The sequence below is a fragment of the Peromyscus leucopus genome, chromosome 12 (genome assembly GCF_004664715.2).
Source record: "Peromyscus leucopus breed LL Stock chromosome 12, UCI_PerLeu_2.1, whole genome shotgun sequence".
Classification (NCBI taxonomy): domain Eukaryota; kingdom Metazoa; phylum Chordata; class Mammalia; order Rodentia; family Cricetidae; genus Peromyscus; species Peromyscus leucopus.
Window position 1 is genome coordinate 44,789,439 of NC_051073.1, and position 21,171 is coordinate 44,810,609.

General features: G+C 38.5%; 1 protein-coding gene across 3 annotated transcripts in view; it reads right to left on the minus strand.

Moving 5' to 3' along the window:
• Window positions 1–21,171, minus strand: part of Cblb (Cbl proto-oncogene B) — a 186,757-nt gene that overhangs the window by 89,986 nt on the left and 75,600 nt on the right. For all 3 annotated transcript variants that reach the window (XM_028867481.2, XM_037209715.1, XM_037209714.1), the window contains exon 4: window positions 11,358–11,504. In XM_028867481.2, the coding sequence (XP_028723314.1) occupies window positions 11,358–11,504 (147 nt within the window). The remainder of the gene's footprint in view (window positions 1–11,357; window positions 11,505–21,171) is intronic.

Below are 21,171 nucleotides of genomic sequence, written 5' to 3' on the forward strand. Positions count from 1 at the left end.
GGTGTTCAGAAGATGTCTGGTAGTCTGATTATATTTTTTTCATTATGGATACAGAACATTAGAACTCTGATTCCTAGTCTGTTGACATTTTTGTAAATAGTTATTACTTAAATCCAATCTTTTTTGTAATGACTGCATTTCTTGAAGGATATGAAAATAGATTCTTATCAGGCTCTCATTGCTGTGCTGCTCCATCAATAACGGAAAACAATTGGTTTCCAGCAGGGCAGAAAGAGCCCATCAGAATCACTCTGTCAAAGATGCCTCAGGACTACTCATAGTTCACAGGACGTTACCATGGTTATTAGAGATGTTCAGTTAGATCTAACTACTCCTCAACTTCCACAGAGAAAGTCACAGACACCATTCGTGATACATTCTTCTTATACAAAGAAGCCTATGATACTTTGCTATAGCATAGACAAGGATTTCTCTGTGGAGTGGACAATTATCCCATCTCTAGTCTGAGATCTACATTTGCAGAAATAAGGAAATACTTTCTTTATATGGCCCTTGATTTTCACAATAACATCATTCTGCGCTCATAGCCTAACCCACTCCTGTTCTTTATTCTAGGGAGGACTTTTTCCTTTATTAGTAAACAGTCTCTTTCAATGACCTTCTGAACATTTTGACTCTCTGAGACACACATGGCCTACTCCATTCTCCAATACAGCTGCTTGCTGACATCCATGGCTGAACCTGCCTGCGTCCTTGGACACTAACTTAAAAGGCATGATTCTCTGTCTTCCTCTTCTGCAGTTCTTTCCTCCTGGCAGCTGCTGAGATTTTCAGCTTGCCTGCTCTATTGTTTTTCTTTCAAACCCTAATAAAATGGTCATCATGCTTCCTTCCAAGTCCATTTCTCAATCGTTTTTGTTAACCAGGAGAATAAGAATTCACTAAGGGGAACCTTAAATCACCACTGTAACACTCATATTTACTTTTTGACTTGGAGATATGGTTGTTGGTAGAAAGAAATAGGCAGAGAAACTGCAAACATGCCACTTATAAAAATACATTAAAATTCCTGGTATAACTTTTCCATTTCAGTCATGGGCCACAAAACAGCAGCCTCTGGTCTTAAAACCAGAGTATTTGTTCACATCTTCTTAAAGTATAACTGGTCTTCAATCTATTTCCTCAGAAAGTTCATTAACATTTGGGAGGTGCAGGAGATGCAACTGTTAATGTTTAAAGCAAGCTGCCCTTGATCAGCTAGAGTCAGAATTAAGTAAAATTAAAAAGATATACACACTAAAAGTAGGTAATTATGCCACAAAAGTTTGTGCAATGTTTGAAAATGATCTTCCTTTCAACAATGAACTCAGTGTTAAAAACACAAAAAAGTCAAAAGTAAAACAGAATTCCTCTTAAATCTTTCAATACTGGCCAATTAAGTCAGTTAGCAATGAGTGAAGCCTATTAGAAGTCTAAGCATAAAAGCAAAACGAATAAGCATCTAGCAATATTCTAAGGTCCTTACTGGAGAAACTGCACATACTGAGCATATTTAGGTATACCATAAGGTCCTTCTGCATTCAGACAAGGGCTCATTAAGTAGCATAGGCTGGACATTAACTGTCTCAGTAGCCCAGGCTTGCCTTCAATTTGATTCCCCTGCCTTACTCTTTTGAGGAGCTAGGATTACAGGCCTGAGGCAAGAATCAGGCTTCATATTTTGCAGAAACACTACTTTATTTCTGAAGAGTAACAAACAGAAGGGCAAAACTACAGCTAAATAGGAAAAACTGTTATGTTGTGGAATATTAGTTTAAAATGTGTTACATTTATTTATGCTGTGGAATATTTGTTTAATGATGCAAAGATCTGTTGTATTCTTTTATGTTGCATTTGTTTAACTCCGTAAAGCTGTGTTACTTTGCCTGTCTAAAACACCTGATGGTCTAATAAAGAGCTGAATGGTCAATAGTTAGGCAGAAGAGAGAAAAAGGTGCGGCTGCCAGGCAGAGAGAATAAACAGAAGAAGAAAACTAAGCTCGAAAAAGAAGAGGGAGGAGCAAATAAAGGAGAAGAGGAGGACAACAAGGGTCAGTCACCCAGCCACCCAGCCATCCACGGAGTAAGCAGGAAAGAAAGATATATAAAATAAAGAAAGATAAAAAGCCCAGAGGCAAACATAGTTAAAGAGAGACAGGATAATTTAAGTTAGAAAGATGGCTAGAATTAAACCAAGCTAAAGCCAGGCATCATTCATAACTAAGAATAAGTCTCTGTGTATTTATTTGGGAGCTAGGTGGCAGGCCCCAAAAGAGAGAGAGAGAGAAAAAAAAACAACTACACAGTTACTTACTATCCTTCAAAAACATAATCAACATTCAAAACATAAAATGAATATTTAATAACCAGCAATGAATATTTAGCAATCAGTAATATATTCCCATATGTTGACTGTAAAAAAAAAAAAAAAGCAATTACTTTGCTATTAAGTCAAATAGCTTTCCTACCAGCCAAAAGAGATTCTAAGGTGCTGCAGAAGCTGGGATGCTACCCAGATTCCAAGCTCCTAGGAAATTAATTTCCAGTTTCATGGATGCTGACAGAAGTCTCCAGGCTACTGGGTCAGCACAAAAGATGTGTTTTACTCACAGCAAGACAGTGACGGAAGCATCAGTTGTCTCTTGCATGTATTCCCTGACCCTTAATTCTCTCTCTGAGGATGCCCAGTGGTAACCACACACACCATGGGACTCTTAGTGACATACAGCCTGGAATTTAAGGAACCCAGATATTTTCTACTGGGCAATAAACATGCCTGTCCAGTCATCTGGGAGAAAATTATTTGTGCCTTATAAGAATGAAGGTAACTAATCTCCTGATCCTCTCCTTCTCTCTCCCACCCTGCTACCAGGGCCAAAACATCCAAGCCAACAGAGAAATGGCTGGAAGGCTACCAGGGTTCAGTAAACAGGATCTCTGATTCAAAAGGAAACAGCCTTTCTTGTAGTATTTTAATATGAAGTCTCTTTTTAAGTATAATGCAATTTATTTAAAATATTTTGAAGCATATTTAATATTATAATAAAGCTATAAACTATTATAGAAAACACTTTTTAAAGTACTGGATTCCTAGTTTTGTTGAGATTAACTATTCAAAAAGTTAATTTAAAAAAGTAAAAATGTACAAAAATTCCTAAGAATGAAAATGCATGAATCTTAAGCCTTTTTCTTAATGAATCAACTCCAAACTAATTAGCTGACAAGAATTGAGGAGAAAAAAATTACGGAATTTGGAGATTTATGAGAGATGTTTTTGGTTATTTAAATTTTTTGAAAATAAAATATGATTACATCATTTCTCTTTCTGTTTTGTTTTTGTTTTGTTCTGTTTTACATAGAGGTTATACAAACTATACTTCAAAAACAATCTGAAGATACAATTTTAGAAGTTTAAACATTAATGATGCCTAAAATGTCATTAAGCAGTGCACACACAAAAACAGTCAGAAGATGGGTGAAGGGAACAGCAGGGAGAGAGGGAAGGAAGATGGGAAGGGAAGGGGGAGGGGAGGAAGTATGGAGGGAGCTAGGAAGAGAAGATGAGGAAGGAAGGGAGCGGAAGGGGAGGGAAGGAAAAAAGGCCATGGGTTTGAACAATAATTTTTCAAGATGAAATAAGGAGTCAAAGGCTAGATGGATCGCAGACGGGTACTTCAGGTGCAATCTTTCCTCTCCCTCTGTCTTACTACAGGAGCAAGTCCTAGGAATGTAGCTTTTCCCCATGCTTAACACCATGCACTTCTCCCTCCGGAACATCAGCTACAATTACCTCCTATTTCATCCTGTCTCCATGTGTGAAGGTGAGTGATGAGAAAGTAGAAGGGAGACTTGGGGGAATAGAAAGCCTAGCAGGAGAGCAATGGGAAACAAGAGAGGGTAAGGGGTGAAAACAAACGTATACAATGGGCATGTGTGAAGATGTTACAATGAACCTTTTTATTTTCTATACTGATAGAAAATGCACCTGTAGGTGGAAGTCATAGACACCAGAGGTTATACACAAATGATCCTTTCCAAGATGTGAAGAACATATCATTATTCTTTTGCTGCATATAATTTTAAAATTTTATATTATAGCATATCATTCTATTTGTGTTATACACGTGGTGAATACATACATGAGCAAAGTAATGGAGATATATAATTTATATATATGAATGAATATAGGCAAAAAATTGAGTGATATCCTATGCTAGAAAAGTACTTAGGAGTAAATTGGTAATGAATACCATTAGGATTTGAAGACCATTGCTGAAATTTCTTAACCACACATACATATTGAGATCCACCCAGCATATTACCTGAACCCTCTTCCACAGAAAACTTACCAGTGGCTTTCATTTTTTTCCTTGGGACCCAAACAACTGAGCTTTAAAAGTATGGCTTTGTCAAACAAAGCACCAGGCAGAGGTGTCAAAATACAGTGCAGAGAGAGAGAGCCAGCAGCCCGGAGTATGCTCAGTCCTGAGCCAAGGGAGCCCTTGATGCAGCAGAACCCACCCTCTCTCGTTTGATTCCACAGTCACCAAGATCGTTCTGCATAGAATGTAGATCGGTAGATCATTTGCCAATAATGCCACAACATCTTCTGCCTGACAGTGGCATCAATTACTGTAACATACTAAAATCATTATTCTGTTTTGCTTGAATTTTTAAGTTTAGCCAATCTAGATCTACTCTTTAAATATGTTCTTGTTTTTAATACGATTATGCTTAATGATGCTTCTTTCAAAGCAAAGAGAAAAATAAAGAAAAAGGAGGGGAAGGCAATGGATTTACAAAATACTGACTTTCCTATGCTCCTTTCTTTTGAACGAACCAGATGAGCACACACACAGTAAGTCAGCCCCACTCCTACATCCCTCGGAAGAGGCCAACTTCGTTAATAAATGTACGTTCTCTACTATATGCACGCTTCTTGGAGGCCAATGTTCTTCTCACACTTCTGTCAGTGGCCACTGGTAAATTAACTCACCACTTGTAGTAAGTAGGCACTTTCTAATGGTAAAATAATGATTTTAAGCATTGATCATTTTTATATCCTGTACCTCAAAATGAAGACTCACTGCTTATAACTGGTAAGTTACAATTTTGTATTTTTGCATTTCAGACATTGAGTCAAACAGTAGAAAATAAAAAAACCTTCAATTGGTATTTAAGTTTCATTATTTTATTGACATAAAATGCTATAATTTGTTTAAATAAGACAATAACAAGGCTGGTTCAACAGGAATTATTTTTGCGCTTATATTTCAGTTGCTAGTTAATGTTTCTAGTGAACCTATTGTAGAGTTTCACTGTAAAAGCCCTCAGTTTCAACTGTGTGGTCCCTCTACTAATGAAAGAGAACTAGGGTGTCTTTTTGATAACGGAAAAACAGATCTAGTTAATAGCCTAGAAGAATATATATATATATGTGTGTGTATATGTTTACACACACACAGACACACACACACACACACACACACACACACACACACACATAGTACTGAATGGAGAGGAAAAGAAATAAGTTTTCCTTGTTCTTTATTAAAAGTGAAAAGTAAATACAGGAAACCAAAGAAAGTCCATCCAACTTCCCTGGGAAATCAAAGGCAGAGGCAATAAACCCAGCTATAAAGCATTCATTTTCCCCCAGAGCAAGCAAGGTCATTTGTCTTTAACTCATTTTTACAAGGGGACACACATAATCTTAGAACAATTCAATTTTCACTTTTAATTCTTTTTGGTTTGCTTTAGATTGCCAGATGTGGAAGTTCCATCAAAGTCAAAGATTAACTCTATTAATTCTAGAACTAGCATATATATACATATATATATAGCATTTGAAGTAAGATCAAAGAACAAAACTGCTTAATTACTTCACAATACAAATGGCTCATTATGAGCCAGACAATATTATGCTCCATATAGGCAGCTTCTCACCTGTTAAATTTCCACACCAGCACCAGACAACAGCTATTATCACTATCTCACATGCACTTTAGACAAAAGGAAAAGGATTGATGGAGAGTCCAAGGAGGGTGCCCAGAGACAAAGTGAAGACATGTTGCAGTCAGAGCCCCTCCACACACACACACACACTGACTGCGTCTCTCTGTCTCTGTCTCTGTCGTGTCTCTGTCTCTCTGTCTCTCTCTCTGCAGAGCCTCATATCTAAACCACATTCGTCCCATTCAAGGAAACCAATTGTTTTGTCTTTCTCTCACATTGGCTATGGGGCCATACAACGCCTCTTCTCCCCTTCTATGAATTAAATATACAATATTCATGAAAGCATAAATGACACATTCTGAAGAAGCATCTACAGAGACAAATACATGAACCTGATTCATGAAGCTCAGAAACTAACTGAAAGGATGATAATTATCCAAATAATTTTAATGAAATATTAAAAATAGTAAAGGCACAGAGTCTGCTACTAAGAATTAGTACCCACATATTCTAAGACATACATCAGACTCTGAAAAACAAAGTTAAATCAGAGTCCCTGTCTTCAAATGGACTGTCTAGTCTCCTGGAAATGCCTCAACTGGGAAACAGGAACATATCACAGCTCCTTGTAAACTAGAAGAACGGATGGGAACCTAGGTACTAGATCAGTAAGAATGTGGAAACCCACTTTAGATAAAGTCTATCAGGAAAGCCTCCAAAGTGGTTGGGCACACCATGGGTGACTAGCCACCCAAGCAGTGGTAGGAAAATTAGCAGAATGAAGCGTGAAAACAGAGAAGTATGCAAGGGGAAATGCTGGTAAACTGCTGGAGAGATGTTTCTTTGCAGATGACCTGGCTGTGGGGGCAGGGAGCGGGTACAGCAGAGAGAGTCGGGAGGAAGGAAAGAGAAAGAGATCAATTAACCTTTCCTAAAACCTAAAGCTTGGGGGGCGGGGTTTAGACTTGATCTCAGAGCCAATATTCCTGAAAGCATTTCTGACCAACTGCTTCCCATAGTTTTCACTGGTCTCAGAAGCTGTTACCGAAGACAGAGGTTCCAATAAAAGGGCTGTTACAGAAAACCAGGGGGAGTGGAAACTTCAACATGAAGAAGCCAACTGGTAACAGACACACTAAGAGAGGACACCCAAGAGAAGTCAAAATCAGTAGTCCATCGGTCCTTGCTGAATAGTAATTTGCTCAGAAACCGTTGATGAAATCCCAATGGCTACTGCTCCTGCTTACAAAAACAGCTTCCCCAGAGTGTGAGCACTGTGGCCCCTCTTCTCTTCCCTGAGCCCCCCATTCTGTCCCCTTCCTTCCATCCCTCTATCCCCTAAACTCTCACCTGCCTTCCTCCCCCTCGGCCTTCTTTCCTAGGCAATTATACACTTGTGAATTAGGAAACGTGCCAGACTGAAAATGCTTCTGGATTAACAGTATTCCCCCCCCCCGGATTATAAGGATTATTTCAGAATATGAAGATTTGGTCTGATATTGTCTCATTTGTAAACTTATATTGACACATTTATTCAATAATATTACTTTCCTACATGTTTCCATTATCTCCTGGGGAAAAGAATAAGGAAGTAAAGGCAAGACTAAACTTCTGAAATAGTAAATGGATTTGCATAAACATTTGACATGTGTAGGATTTTCTATTCCCTTTTTCATGCCCATTTTTGTCTCACTGAGGCTCTCTGGCATACAGGGCCAATTGGCTGCTCTGCTGAGCCCCAGACAGAGAGTAGGCATACAGTATTGGAAGTCGTTTTTTTTTTTTTTTTTTTTTATTCCCTGTTTTCATGAGGTCTGACATGAAATTATATTTCTGAGTGTCATAAAGTCTTATGAAAAGTGGCTTGTTTTCTATTTTAATTCATTCTTAATGTTTTGTTAACGATGACTTTATCTTTCAGGAGAATAAATCACAATAATGATCTTTAAGCAAAAAAAAAGTTATAAAATTATAATCTGACTGTTTGTAAAAAACAATCTCCTATGGGTCTGTTTGAAACGAATTCTATTCTTAAGTGTAAAGTCACTGGTTAGATTAAATGAAATCGTCTTCACTTATCATTACTATAAAGGAAAAATGACAGGAATTCTTTAAGATGAGAACCAAGTAAACATGAGCTATTTGGAGCATGATGAAGAGAAAGGATTCAGTCCATGGGAAGTTACACTATTCATACACTTTTCATGAATTCAAAAGATACAGGGAAGTACAGAACAACAGCCAACAGAGAGACTGTGGAGATGCTTTCTCGAATAATCTCGCAAAGGTGTTGCTCATTTTATAACTCTAGTTTTATTCCTGTATCAGTTCTGGATGCACCTTGGAACTGTATGCAAGGTCCAGCCTTTCTAAGTCAGTCGACTCAGTGGGCGGAGGGAGGACTGGGGAGCAGGGACAGCACTGTTAGACTCAGAGGGCGGAGGGAGGGCTGGGGAGCAGGGACAGCACTGTTAGACTCAGTGGGCGGAGGGAGGGCTGGGGAGCAGGGACAGCACTGTCAGACTCAGAGGGCGGAGGGAGGGCTGGGGAGCAGGGACAGCACCGTCAGACTCAGAGGGTGGAGGGAGGGCAGTGGGAGGGTTGGGGAGGGAGGCACTTGGCCGGCAGCTTGAGTGATCTCCTGACAGAACAGTTTTACACCATAGCAGCCCCTTGATGTCTGTGGCTATGCAGAGGAAACCCAAGGCGTCTAAAATTCATAATTCACCGTTCTGTGTGGTGTCAGCAAAGTAAACACGACTCTTAAACTATGGGCAGAGTTGTCATTTCTGAGGAACCTTCTAAGAAAGCATTTTATAACAAAGCAGAATCTTCAGCTTTCAAAATGAATTTCCGTGAACAACTTGTGCTATACATTTTCAGAAGCCGTGAGAGAAACGCTATTTTGAAAGTCACCATGTGTGCCCTGGGCTCGCAGTGTTAATACAGGAGCTGCAAATGCTGGCGTTCTTCCGGAATGTGCCTCTCCGCTTTGCAGCACTCATACATATTCCATGAGGACACTCTCCGCTTCGGTAGTTCACATTAGTAGGTGAGGATGAAACTACTAATCCCTCACTGGAAAATGAATATAGAAATGTTCATACTACTGGAATAAAATGGTATTTTCTCCTTTCATTTCAAAAGTCCATTTTAATAGAGGAAGTGAAAATGGGATTTAACATTTATTTGAAGCCAAACCAGGACAGTGGCACACATCTATCTATGATCCTGGCCCATGGAAGGCAGTCTACGGAGGACCTGGAGTTTCAGGCGAGTCTAAACTACATGGTAAGACCCTTCTCAAACAGCAAACAAAATGTATTTTTTGGAATCAAAATGTTGTATGACTGCTAAGATTACTGCTCTATGTAAGTATATTCTAGTCATGGTAGAAGCTCCCTAAACATTTCATGATAAAGGAAAAGGCAAAGATTAAACCAATGCTACAATCACCCATCTGAGAGCGTAGAGCAGCTCAAAGCACAGCCCACACTTTACATGTCTAACTTCACAATTTATGTAACAGACAAATACATCTACCCAGTTTTTAAAAACTCATCAATGTAGAAGCCACGTCTTCCTTTCTACTGGGCAGTATGTTTCTGACATCACGAGCATCTGAAAATGCTCTTTTTAAAGGAAATCTAAGGAAGTCACCGAAGAGGCCACTTGCCCTGTTCTTCACTTCTGAGGGATGCTCCACAAAGTTTTTAAAGTTTTATATAAATTTATATAAATTATGATAAATTCATACATTCGATCCCAAACATCACCCTGCTCATGGACATTTGTATCTGAGGAAGACGTGTTTAAGAGAAACATCTTCCCTGGTCTTCACTTGGCAGCTCTGTGATGACACTTGCAGCATGGCTTCTGTTTACACATAATGGGCTTTTGTGAACACACACAGAAAGGGGAGCTGGGTGAAACAGGGAGTTTCCTGCACCTCATTCTCAAAAATCTTTCCTAAGCTTAACATACACCTCCTCTAGGAAGAAGTCTACAGTTGTTTTTATTTTGTTTGTTTTATTTTCCTCTTTGAGAGCCCACCACCTAGCTCCCAAATAAATATACAGAGATTTATTCTTACTTATGAATGCCCAGCATTAGCTTGGCTTGTTTCTAGCCAGCTTTCTAACTTAAATTATCCTGTTTCTCTTTAACTGTGTTTTGCCTCTGGGCTTTTTACCTTTCTTTATTCTATATATCTTTTTTTCTTCTTACTCTGTGGCTGGCTGTGTAGCTGTGTGGTTGATCCCTGGAGTCTTCCTCTCCTTCTCCTTCTATCACTCTTCCCTCCTTTTCCTAGATTCCTCCTCCTATTTATTCTGTCTGCCAGCCCTGCCTTTTTCTCTCTCCTGCTTAGCTATTGAACGTTCAGCTCTTTATTAGACCAATCAGGTGTTTTAGGCAGGCAAAGCAACACAGCTTCACAGAGTTAAATAAATGCAACATAAAAGAATGCAATACAACTTTGCATCATTAAACAAATATTCTACAGCACAAAATAAATGTAACACGTCTTAAATTAATATTCCACAACAGAAGTCCCTCTTTTTTTTTTTGCATGTATATGGTGTGTGTTTGTGTGTGTGTGTGTGTGTGTGTACACACATGTGTGTACACGTTTGTATCTATTGATGCATGTGTGTGTATTCATACACAAAGAGGACTGAGGTCAACAGTATATGTCTTTCTAAGTCACTCTCTACCTTATATGTGAGGCAGGGTCTCTCACATTACCCCAGGCTCAACAACTCAGTTAGTCTAGCCTGTCCACTTGCTTCAGGAATCCTAGCTCCATGTTCAGCATGCTGGTGTTACAGATGGGCTGCCATGCCCATCAACAGTTATGTGGATACTGGGAATTCAGACTGTGATTTCCTGCCAACACAGCAAACACTTGCCCCTGTGCTAACTCCATACTCCCTTTTATGCTTTTGAAAGTAAATATTCCCCTGTACCTTTTATATATACTACATGAGCATTAAATGATAAGAAATTATACACATGAATTGTTTTATATGTCTCTGCTTCTCAGAGCTAACTGACTCAGTAAGTTCTTTCAGAATACATAATTCTGTCTAATCTGACATTTACTCTAACAACAAACATTATATGTTCCATTTTAATACATTTATTGACTACAACAGGAAAAATTACCATTCTAAACACCTATCAAGGTTTGGGGGACATAGCTCAGTGGTAAAACACTTCAGTAGCATGTACAAGTTCCTGGCTAAACTATTCAGTATTGAAGGAAAAAGGGGGGAAAAATCAAACCTTATCAAAAATACTAAATACTATCTCTATATACTCAAGACAAAAAATATGATAACATAGAAAACTAGGTCATTCTAGAAAGATTAACCCATACTACAAATATAATTTCTACTTACTTGTCTCCAAAAAACTTCCTCCAGAATTCAGCAGCATCTGCTTTTGTGATCCGGAAGTTATCTCCTTGGAACTGGCCATTGGGAAAGATTGCTTTAATTTCTGCCAGCATGTGACTGAAGATAAGGGACAATTTTGTGAGATTCCGTCTGTACAAGGGAAAAAAAATAAAGAGAGGTAAATACATGCATGCAACCTTTATTGGAAATCTATATTAAACCAAGTAAATTCTGTATATATCAAGATGAGTCTTAGTGGACAGTCAGGCATGCACCTAAAAATAGGTTGATCTCAACCTGAGAATGCATCTAAAACAATGTTCTCTTCACACTTACATTCCTAACAGGTTTTTATTTTATCCTTTATCCATGTACTTATTTAAGGGAAACATGAGCAAGAAAAATTACATAATTTCACTCATTACGCTCACAGTTTAAATTGAAAAGTAAACTCATGGAAAGCATAATCAAATATAAGTGCTAAACACAAATGACTGGGTTCTATTTCCACCTGGAAATGTCAGGGGAAATTTGCCATTAGAGGGGAGACCAAGGAGATGTGTAATTGCATGCACACAAAATGTCCTGAGGTAGAGAGAAGAGTCTAGGGAGGAGAGGAGAGGGCGCTGAAAGCCTCAGGGGCAAAGGTTTTCAGAGTGTGGATGTCACTCTGGGTCACTGAAGCACCGGAGAGAGAAAGAAGATGTGACAGGAAGAGAGGACATTTATTTGTGCTTGACATGAAGAGAGAGCCAAATCAATGAGGCAAAGTTTCTGAGTTCGCTGGCCTCGTGCACCTACAGATGAGCTGTCCTTAGGAAGGGTTGGAAACAAACATTTCCAGACTTTCCTGGGCCGTTCTAACATGTTTCCCTCATGACAATGACTCTATGGGAAGGGGAGCCAACGTGGGCTGAATGACATGTCTCAAAAGGACAAAGTAATAACAGGAGGAGAAAGGATGGGAAGACAGAGAGTAAATGCAGGGATTCTCCATCCTAACTCCCATGCTTTGGGGGATTCCAAAGTCATTTCAAATGTGTTCCATAGGGTGAAATAGCACTATCCCTACAATCGCTCTTATTTCTTAAGTCTATGACATAAACTCCATTAAACGGCCCTGGACTGCCACTGCTGGATAGCGGAGAAGCAACTGAAACACAAAATGCTAAGAAAACTTATTTGAAACTAAGTTTTAAATGGACTTTACATTTTTTTTGAACTCACAATCACCAGCCAGAACTCAACCAACCAACCCCCGACCACACACACAAATGTAAAACTTCTATTTTGAGGCTTAAATCATTTTTTGTTCATACGTGTGTTGGGGGCTGGGGTACGGGCAACTGACTCAAGAAAAAACACTTGAAATACAGAGAACCATTCAACTTGCAATATGTAAAACCTTGCATTTCAGCAATATCTTTGCCACTAAAAACCATGCTTCTCTCTCTGCCTATTTTTTTCTACTGAAGGTGTCTGTACTTACGGACAACAGGAAAACAAACACACGCCAAACAACAACAACAAACAACATGCTTAGGAGAGATAGTGTAATAGGAGTACTTTGCTTCCTAAAACACTTTTAAAGACACATAAGGTGAACAGAAAAAAGAGTGCAGATACTCGATAAATGGCAGGGTAAAAACAAAGAGGAAACAATAGAGTATAAATTGTATTGTCATAATATCTTTATCTTCAAGCAAAGTGCCAAATAGTCTCATAACATACGTCATCTATGAAATTTCATTTCTAAGGAGTCAGAAGTTAGCAATCTGCAGATTCACTATCCCTGTCCACAACTCTTCATTTTCTGAAATACATCCGCACTGGTGCTCAACACAACCTGATCCAAGCGCGAATCTGGGACTCAGCTGAATCTCTAAGATTGACCTGGCTGCCTTATGCCTGCCCATCCATCCAGCTTACAATGACAGCGGGTGTTAAGACATGCATTCTAGGAGATGAAAAGCAAACTGTTCTGCTCAATAAGAGCAACAAAGTGTGCTCAACCTCAACTGTAAAAGACCTTCAAGATCTATGCTTAGAGAAAACATAAAGTCACTTTAGAAAACCTGCAATGAATTAAGTCCTATTATTAGGTGAGAGGGTTAGTTTTCCACCAAACTTCCAATTGACACATAAGAAAGAAAAAAGAAAAATGAATATGGTTATAATTAAGATAAACCAACTGTTCCTTATTTTCTAAAATGCTTGCCTCCATCCCCTTGTGCCTTTGTTCTTTAATCATATCCAAATGTTTCTAATTCTCCCTTGCTAGGTATAAGTCTGGAGCATAAAGTCAGTGATGACTAGTCTTGGATATTTAAGCCACATGAGATGAAAGAGGGCCGAGTGAATTAACGTGTTCATTGGTTACTTAAGACACTCAACTTTCAAACAGAAACATCAACATTTTAGGATTTATAATCCAGAGGCTCTAACAGTCACTAGTACATACATAAATAACCACTCTTTATTCCTTTATGTGTATAGTTCCAATCTTTTTAAAACCTGCAAATGGTCACTAAATTTCATCAGACTTGTTTTACATGACCTGAGATAATGAAAAAAATGTATTTGACCTGTCTTTGGTTTGGGTTTTTTTGTTTTGTTTTGTTTTGTGTTTTGTTTGTTTGTTTTTCAAAACAGGGTTTCTCCATGTAGTTCGGGTGCCTGTCCTGGATCTCACTCTGTAGCCCAGGCTGGCCTCGGAACTCACAGAGATCCACCTGGCTCTGCCTCCCAAGTGCTGGGATTAAAGGTGTGCGCCATCATCGCCCAGTGACCTGACTGTATTTTTTAAAGAAACTCCAACTCATGTTGTTAAAAGTATTTGGAGTCATTAGTCTCATGTTATCATAATTTTCATATAGTCCAGAATCTAGAATTTAATTACATTTACACACACACACACACACACACACACACACACACACACACACACACCACAAATATGTAAATGACCATTCTGGGAACTCACTGTCAAAAACACTAATTTGTGAAGGTTATAATTCAAAAAGTTTAATTAAATCTTTTATCTATTACCATTTAAATTTATTGTCATAGTAATCAGGCTATGGCATTCCTGTATTTTTCTACATAGTATAGGCTTTATGTAATTCCCCACCATACTCTGTATTATAGTCACCCAGCTTTTAACAACACCCTACCTTCAAATAACATATAAAAGTACATTTATTTCTAAGCATCTAAATACAGGGGAAGAAAGAAAGCATCACTGAGCATGTTCTCGGAGGCTGAGATATTTGTTCCTATCATACAATCATTCAATTCCATACTGAGACAGCTTTTCCTAAAGTGACCTGACTTGCCACCATATGATCAGAAATGATGATTAATTAACAGAGGGTTTCTTGATTACTAATTACTAGTCAACTAAAACTCTCCTGCCTTACCACAACTTAAAAAAAAAAAAAATCTGTTCACAAAGACTTTAACAATGCTACAAATATAATTGTAACTTCATTTACAAGGAATTTTGTATTATGAATTCTCTCATTTACAAGAAAAAGTTCTCAATACTATTTATCCTCCATTAACCATCACAACTTGAGCCATTTTTCATTTGTTTTGTGGGAAGCTTTGTTTATAAAAGATTGTTTCAGAGTAAAGGTATTTTGAAATACCAGCCAGTCAGAAAGTAGATATCAGTACTGAACAGAACTGCTGAAGATGTCCATAGTGCAGGAGACTGAAAAGGAGGGAAGGAGAGTGAACTTAAACAAGCAAACAGGAGAAGAAAAGTAAAGGCAGCTTTACCACTGTTTGAAAACTGTGTGCAATGCATCCATAATATCAAGGCCACCACCTAAGCTGCAGGACACCTCTCTGTCCTAGGTTCAGTTCTCTTTCAACGGTGAGAATCAAGCTCTTTGGACCCCAAGCAAGGTTGTGGAATGCGCAATAAAAACATACAGCTGAATCAGAATGAATAAATGACTTCAATTGATGGCATTTCACTGTTTATGAGTGAGACCAAGAAGTTTAGATGGCTCTAGCTAACATCATAGAAGACAAAGAATAAATATAGTTTGATATCGAGACACATAAGGCTACTATTAGTGAGCTTTGGCACAAAAAGACACAAAGAGAACATTACAATACAGCCTATCAGGGGTGGTGGTACACCTTAATCATGGCCATTATGACTTGATGAATTAATGTTGAAAATAGATTAATAACATCAATTTTTCATTGGCGGCACCCACTAAACATGAGAGATGCACAAAGCATATAATCTTCTGAGATTGCACGTTGCTGGTTTGCTCCATCGGAGAAATAGCTGTCATAAATCAGGCAGGAAATAAAAAGCCCAAATTAGTCAAAAACTTTAAAAGACATTTAATTAGTGAATCCAAACTTCATGAGAATATGCTGCTTTGGGGAGAAGAAATGGAGGACCATACTTTATCAAAAACTATTAATAATTCAGTCCTCACCTTTAAAAGCTGGAGCATATGTTTCTAAGTCTTGACAAGGTGAAACAAAGCTACCATAAACCCAAAGCAGCACTTAAAGCATGTAAACAGAGGCAGTTAAAAAGAAACTCAGGTCCAGTTAAGGAGCAATTTCTACTGCATTTGCAACATAGTGCCTCCATGACAGGCTTAGAGATGCTCTACACTCTTGTTGACCTTGGGGACCCTCATTCCTAAGGGAGCAGGGAGACTTGGCTGATGTCAGCGCTGCCTTTCACTTCTCCCGCCCGAGAACAGTCTATTATTAAGAAGACGCCTGCCAGCCTTAAATCAAACTGATTATCACTCACTCCCTCTGTCCAAATACTAAAAGCTGTCAAGACCTCTAAGGGGACCGACAAAGATGCTTCTTTTTTTCAGTCCACTACCAGTGTAGATGTGAAACTTGGTTCTAGTCACAGTAGAAAAAAAGCAGAAGAGCCCACTACTCAAGAATTAGTGTTTACTTCAAGCCCCAAGACAAGTGAGGAGTGTGCCCAGAAACAACTTAGACCAGAACAAAGACTTTAGGACCCTCTTTAACCTGCCTACATCAACAGCTTCCTGGAAACTGATCTGATGGTTAATGTGGGAAGCAGAAGAGAACCAGCAAGAGGGGGAAGAGGATACAGACAGTGGGAATGAAAACTAAGTGTAATGATGAGTAGGAAAATGCTACAATAAATTTCATTGTTTTGTATGCTAATTAAAATATTAACAAGTTAAATAGGAAAATTGATTTGAAACTTTAAAAAGAAATTAATAACTAAGTAACCCAGAAGACTGCTAAAACAAAAGCCAAACTCTAATTCCTAGACCAAAGCAGAGATGCACACTGGGCATCCTTTGATCTCTACACAGCATTCTCTTCCACCTGCAATATACCAGTTTCCATTAAGGTAAAGGTTATCAAAGTAAGGATTCTGCTCATGAAGAAAACAGATGGGTCAATAACAAGTGGCTACCAATGGACACTTTATGACCATCCTACTTTAAAACACTCAAAAGTGAAAGTATGTTGCTATGCTCAAAACTAATATCATTAGAGGAGTTTCCAAAAGATATCCGAATACATACAGTTTAGTCATTCATATACACTACATTTGAGAGTTTGGCTCTGCAGTCTATTATAATCATGTTCACATCTTACTCTGCTGCTAAAGTCTTAAGTTACTAAGCCTTTTGGAATCAGTTTCCTCATTCTGGAATGTTACATAATGGAGTGCCCCATCGAGGTTTTTAATTTGTTTTGTTACTTTTTTTTGGATTAAGTGATATATGGAGCAAAGGATCAAGTAGGCATAAGTATGAGAAGGTACAATCAATAATCAATTATTATGTCTGAAGTAGCTTTTCTTCCACTTTTATTGTTTGTTTTGTTTTTTGTTTTTCGAGACAGGGTTTCTCTGCATAGCTTTGCGCCTTTCCTGGAGCTCACTTGGTAGCCTAGGCTGGCCTCGAACTCACAGAGATCCGCCTGGCTCTGCCTCCCGAGTGCTGGGATTAAAGGCGTGCGCCACCACCGCCCGGCCCACTTTTAATATATCATCTATGCAACTGATAGCCATGGACTATAGCGCATACTTTAGGAAGATCATAGTACTCAATCCATACTCAGGAACAATTGGCAAGCGGTTGACATACACATTCATTCAATCATTTCCTCTACAGATCTTTGTGAATATCTAACACATGCCAGGTTTGGCCTATGAACTGAGGACACAGAGAACAGATCACTACACTTAAAAGAGATCAGAGACCTCCAAAGATTAAAAAACTACAGTAAAAATAAAGAGAGCTAGATCCAGAAGCCCTGTGAGAGCAATCACCTGAGAGAGGAATTTCAGATTCCCAGGGTGACAGTTCTGAAGAGGAGGCTGCCTGCAATGAGCAGGTCCAGGAGGAAGGTGGATTAGGCTGGGTGTGAGGGCTCTGAGGTTCAACAGGGTTGTTTTCGGAGGCTTTGAAAAGTTCCAGGATTAGGTAATGACTGTCCACAAAGAGAAGGACTATAATAAACTGTACCTTACAAATTCCATAAAGCTCCTAAAAGTTTCTTTCATGCTGGCCATTTTAACTTTGCATCAATGCCAAAGCAGGATTAACAACTTATCTTTGCTGATTTCTATAAATGGTTTTATCTGGAAATTTTCCATGAAAATCTACTAAAGCAATCCCTCCTACTTTTATCTGGTTTAAAGGCTTAAAAAAAATCTACCTCAATAACATAAATAACCCTTCTTTTCCTTAGTATTGGGCCTCTTTTGGTGAAACCTTGCCTGTGACAGAATCCTTTTGTAATAAATCTTTAAAATGTAGACCAGACTATTAATTATTGCAAGAAAAATAAGGGGAACACACAACTTTCATTCCCTTAAGATAAAAGATAAAGTACAGTGAAAGGTCTATAAACTAAGTGGAAAGTTGTGACTATGGACAGAAATGATCAGAACACGGATTATTCCTTTGGTTTATTTTTGAAGAGAAAGAAACATTAGGAATTTAAGTACATGCTCATGACCTGAGGTAAGGTGGCAGTGAGTTTCATAAAAAAACAACACAACAACAAAACAAAATTGACTGCAGAAGAATGGCAGTGAAAATAGTTAGAAAGTAGTGGGGTCAGACTAGCGAGACGGCTGGGCAGGTAAAGATGCTTCCTGCCAAGCCTGAGAGCCTAAACTTAATCCCCTACTCCCTCATGGCAGAAGAAGAGACTCAATTCCCATAAGTTATCCATTAACCCCTATAAACATGGCCTGTGTGTACACACTAGCATGCACACACACAAAATAAAAATGAAATAAAGATTTTAAGAAGAGAGATCTTTGGTATTTACAACCCATAATAACCCACCATTAAAAAATACAAAAAAAAAAAAAAAACCACCCTCCAGTGTAGTAGCTATCTGAATAATGCCCATTTATTTTATAATCCACTTTCATTTTAAATACATAAAAAGTAAGACATAGTTGGGTTCTTCACAAGCCCTATCACAAACACATCAAAAAACAAAGAACAAACAAACAAAAAAAATCACTTAGTTTCTTTTTCCTTGAAACACTCTTGAGTCCACCAGTTTTACTGATTTATTATTTAAATCACTTGGCCCTGTGAAGGATGGTTTTCATTTTGTTTTGACTCAAGTAAAGATACTCTACAGTTCTTCAGCCTTTTAAAAACATCTGCTGAACGTAGGGCCAGCTACCTTTCTGTCTATCTCTTGATGCTTTGCTTGAGTTTGCCCCAAGTCATCCAGCAAGGGCCTCTGTACTCCCTGACATCATCTTCATAGGACTCACTCTGCTGGCTCAGCCGCACCAGGCTTGTATCACAATCATGGTCAAGTCATCTTCTCCCGAACCTTTCTTGCAGTGATCAACTGGCTGGTAAATGTGCTATCATTTTGCCTGCCCCCAAATGATGTTCCCCGAAGGGTAATGAAGGTCACTTTATATGCATATTTCAGTGGATTTTAATCACATCATACGTTTGTGTTGGTGAAGAAGTTTTATACTTGTAACAGCTTCATACACATATTAAAAATCCCATAAATATTTGACTATGAAGAGATCATAGAATATTTTAAAATTATGAGAAAAGATTTCCTACCACCTACACAATGACAAAGACCAAATAGATCAAAGTAATATTTTATGTATTTGTCTCTCTGTGTGTCTCTGTTTATCTGTCTGTCTGTCTCTCTCTCCCTCTCTTTCTTTTCATACAACAGAGAAAGACAGATACACAGCAATTCATTTTAGAAACACTGCACACTAAAGCAACATGCTTCCAAATCTTGGTAAAAATGATTTTCAAAATTATCAAAAACTACCTTAATAACAGAATAATATAGATCTTAAATCTAGAATCTAAATCAGAAAAAAAACCCACAAAATTAAGCTCTGTGACCTCAGAGATCTTTTCTTTTCACGCTTTCTCATTATGTTTCCTTTCTTCATGAATGAAAGGACAGATGTCAGCAAGCCAATGGAAATCAATGTTGCCTCTCTGCCATGCAGTCTGCAGTGACAGAAACGACTGGAACACATCTGCCCTGCATCCTGAGGAAGCATCCAAAGTTCCCCATCTTACTAACTGCTCCTCACAACCTTCTTCCCATTTGCCAATCTGCAAAATTTCCTTAGAGATCCTGCTGCCTCATTTCCACACTGTTCCCCTGGAAAGGAGCATAGGAACAAAGACAAGCGACACACAGAAGTGGAAAGCCCAGCTCATCTCCGTGCTGACACCACAACACTGAACCATGGAAAGATATCAGGAGCTTCACACCATCTCCCTAGTACTAAACCACGGCAGGCCTATTCATGGTAGGCACAATCTGGGATGCATGTCACATCCTAAAATTGGGGGACAATGGGATGAAAGAAAAGTGTGAGATAATGAAAGCCAAATAAATATTAGTGTGCCCAGTACAACCATATCACTAGACCTCAAGATCCACCCACAGCATCACATTAGCGATAATGTATAAACAGTGAACACAAAGGACAGAAGACAATATTGGCAGTGGTGATCTCTGAGGAGCAGATTCACCCGAGATGTCTACCTACCTCTTTATATTCTTTAATTTTCAAGGAACAAAATCATTAATGAAACCCTTTTATATTTTTTTTTTTCAGACAAGGGTGAAATGTGCTTGTAGAAGAATGAACAGATTCCCAGACCAGCGCATGTTTCATCATCTGATGAGCCCCACTGGCAACACCTGCGTTGGTTTTTTTCTCAAAAGGTTTGGTGTGACACTCACCACACTCTGGGGACATGAGTTGACAAACTCCTACAAAGGACTGCGCTCACCTCTCCCCTCTAAAGTTTTCACAAACCCCACAGGTATATTTTTTCTAAATCCTTACCTCCAAAGAAGGGTTCTTACAGTCATACTCTTAAAATAAAAAGCACAAAATATAATGGATAAACACTAGAGCCCACAGCTAAAAACTGCTCAAGAAAGAATGGGTCCTTAAATCTCTTTGATAACTTTATCTCCTGGTTTTATAACAGGCTCTAAAAAGTTCAACTCAAAATACTCTTTTCAACTTTGGAGAAAGTGCTTGACTTTTGCAAAGTTTGGCAAATTAGTACATTACACTCCACTGTGACATACATTAACAAAAAGGATGTAGCTACATGAAACCACTGATCACAGTTCTTCCATTTACAAAATGTAGAATATGATAACAGCTCAAGAGGTGTTATCACAGAGAAATGCTGTGAGGATATGCTGTTCAGTTATTCTTCTTCCAGGGGAAAAATAAAAGGGTAAAGATGTCTCAGGAAAACAGCTGCCATAACCCATCAGTCCTTAGGCATGA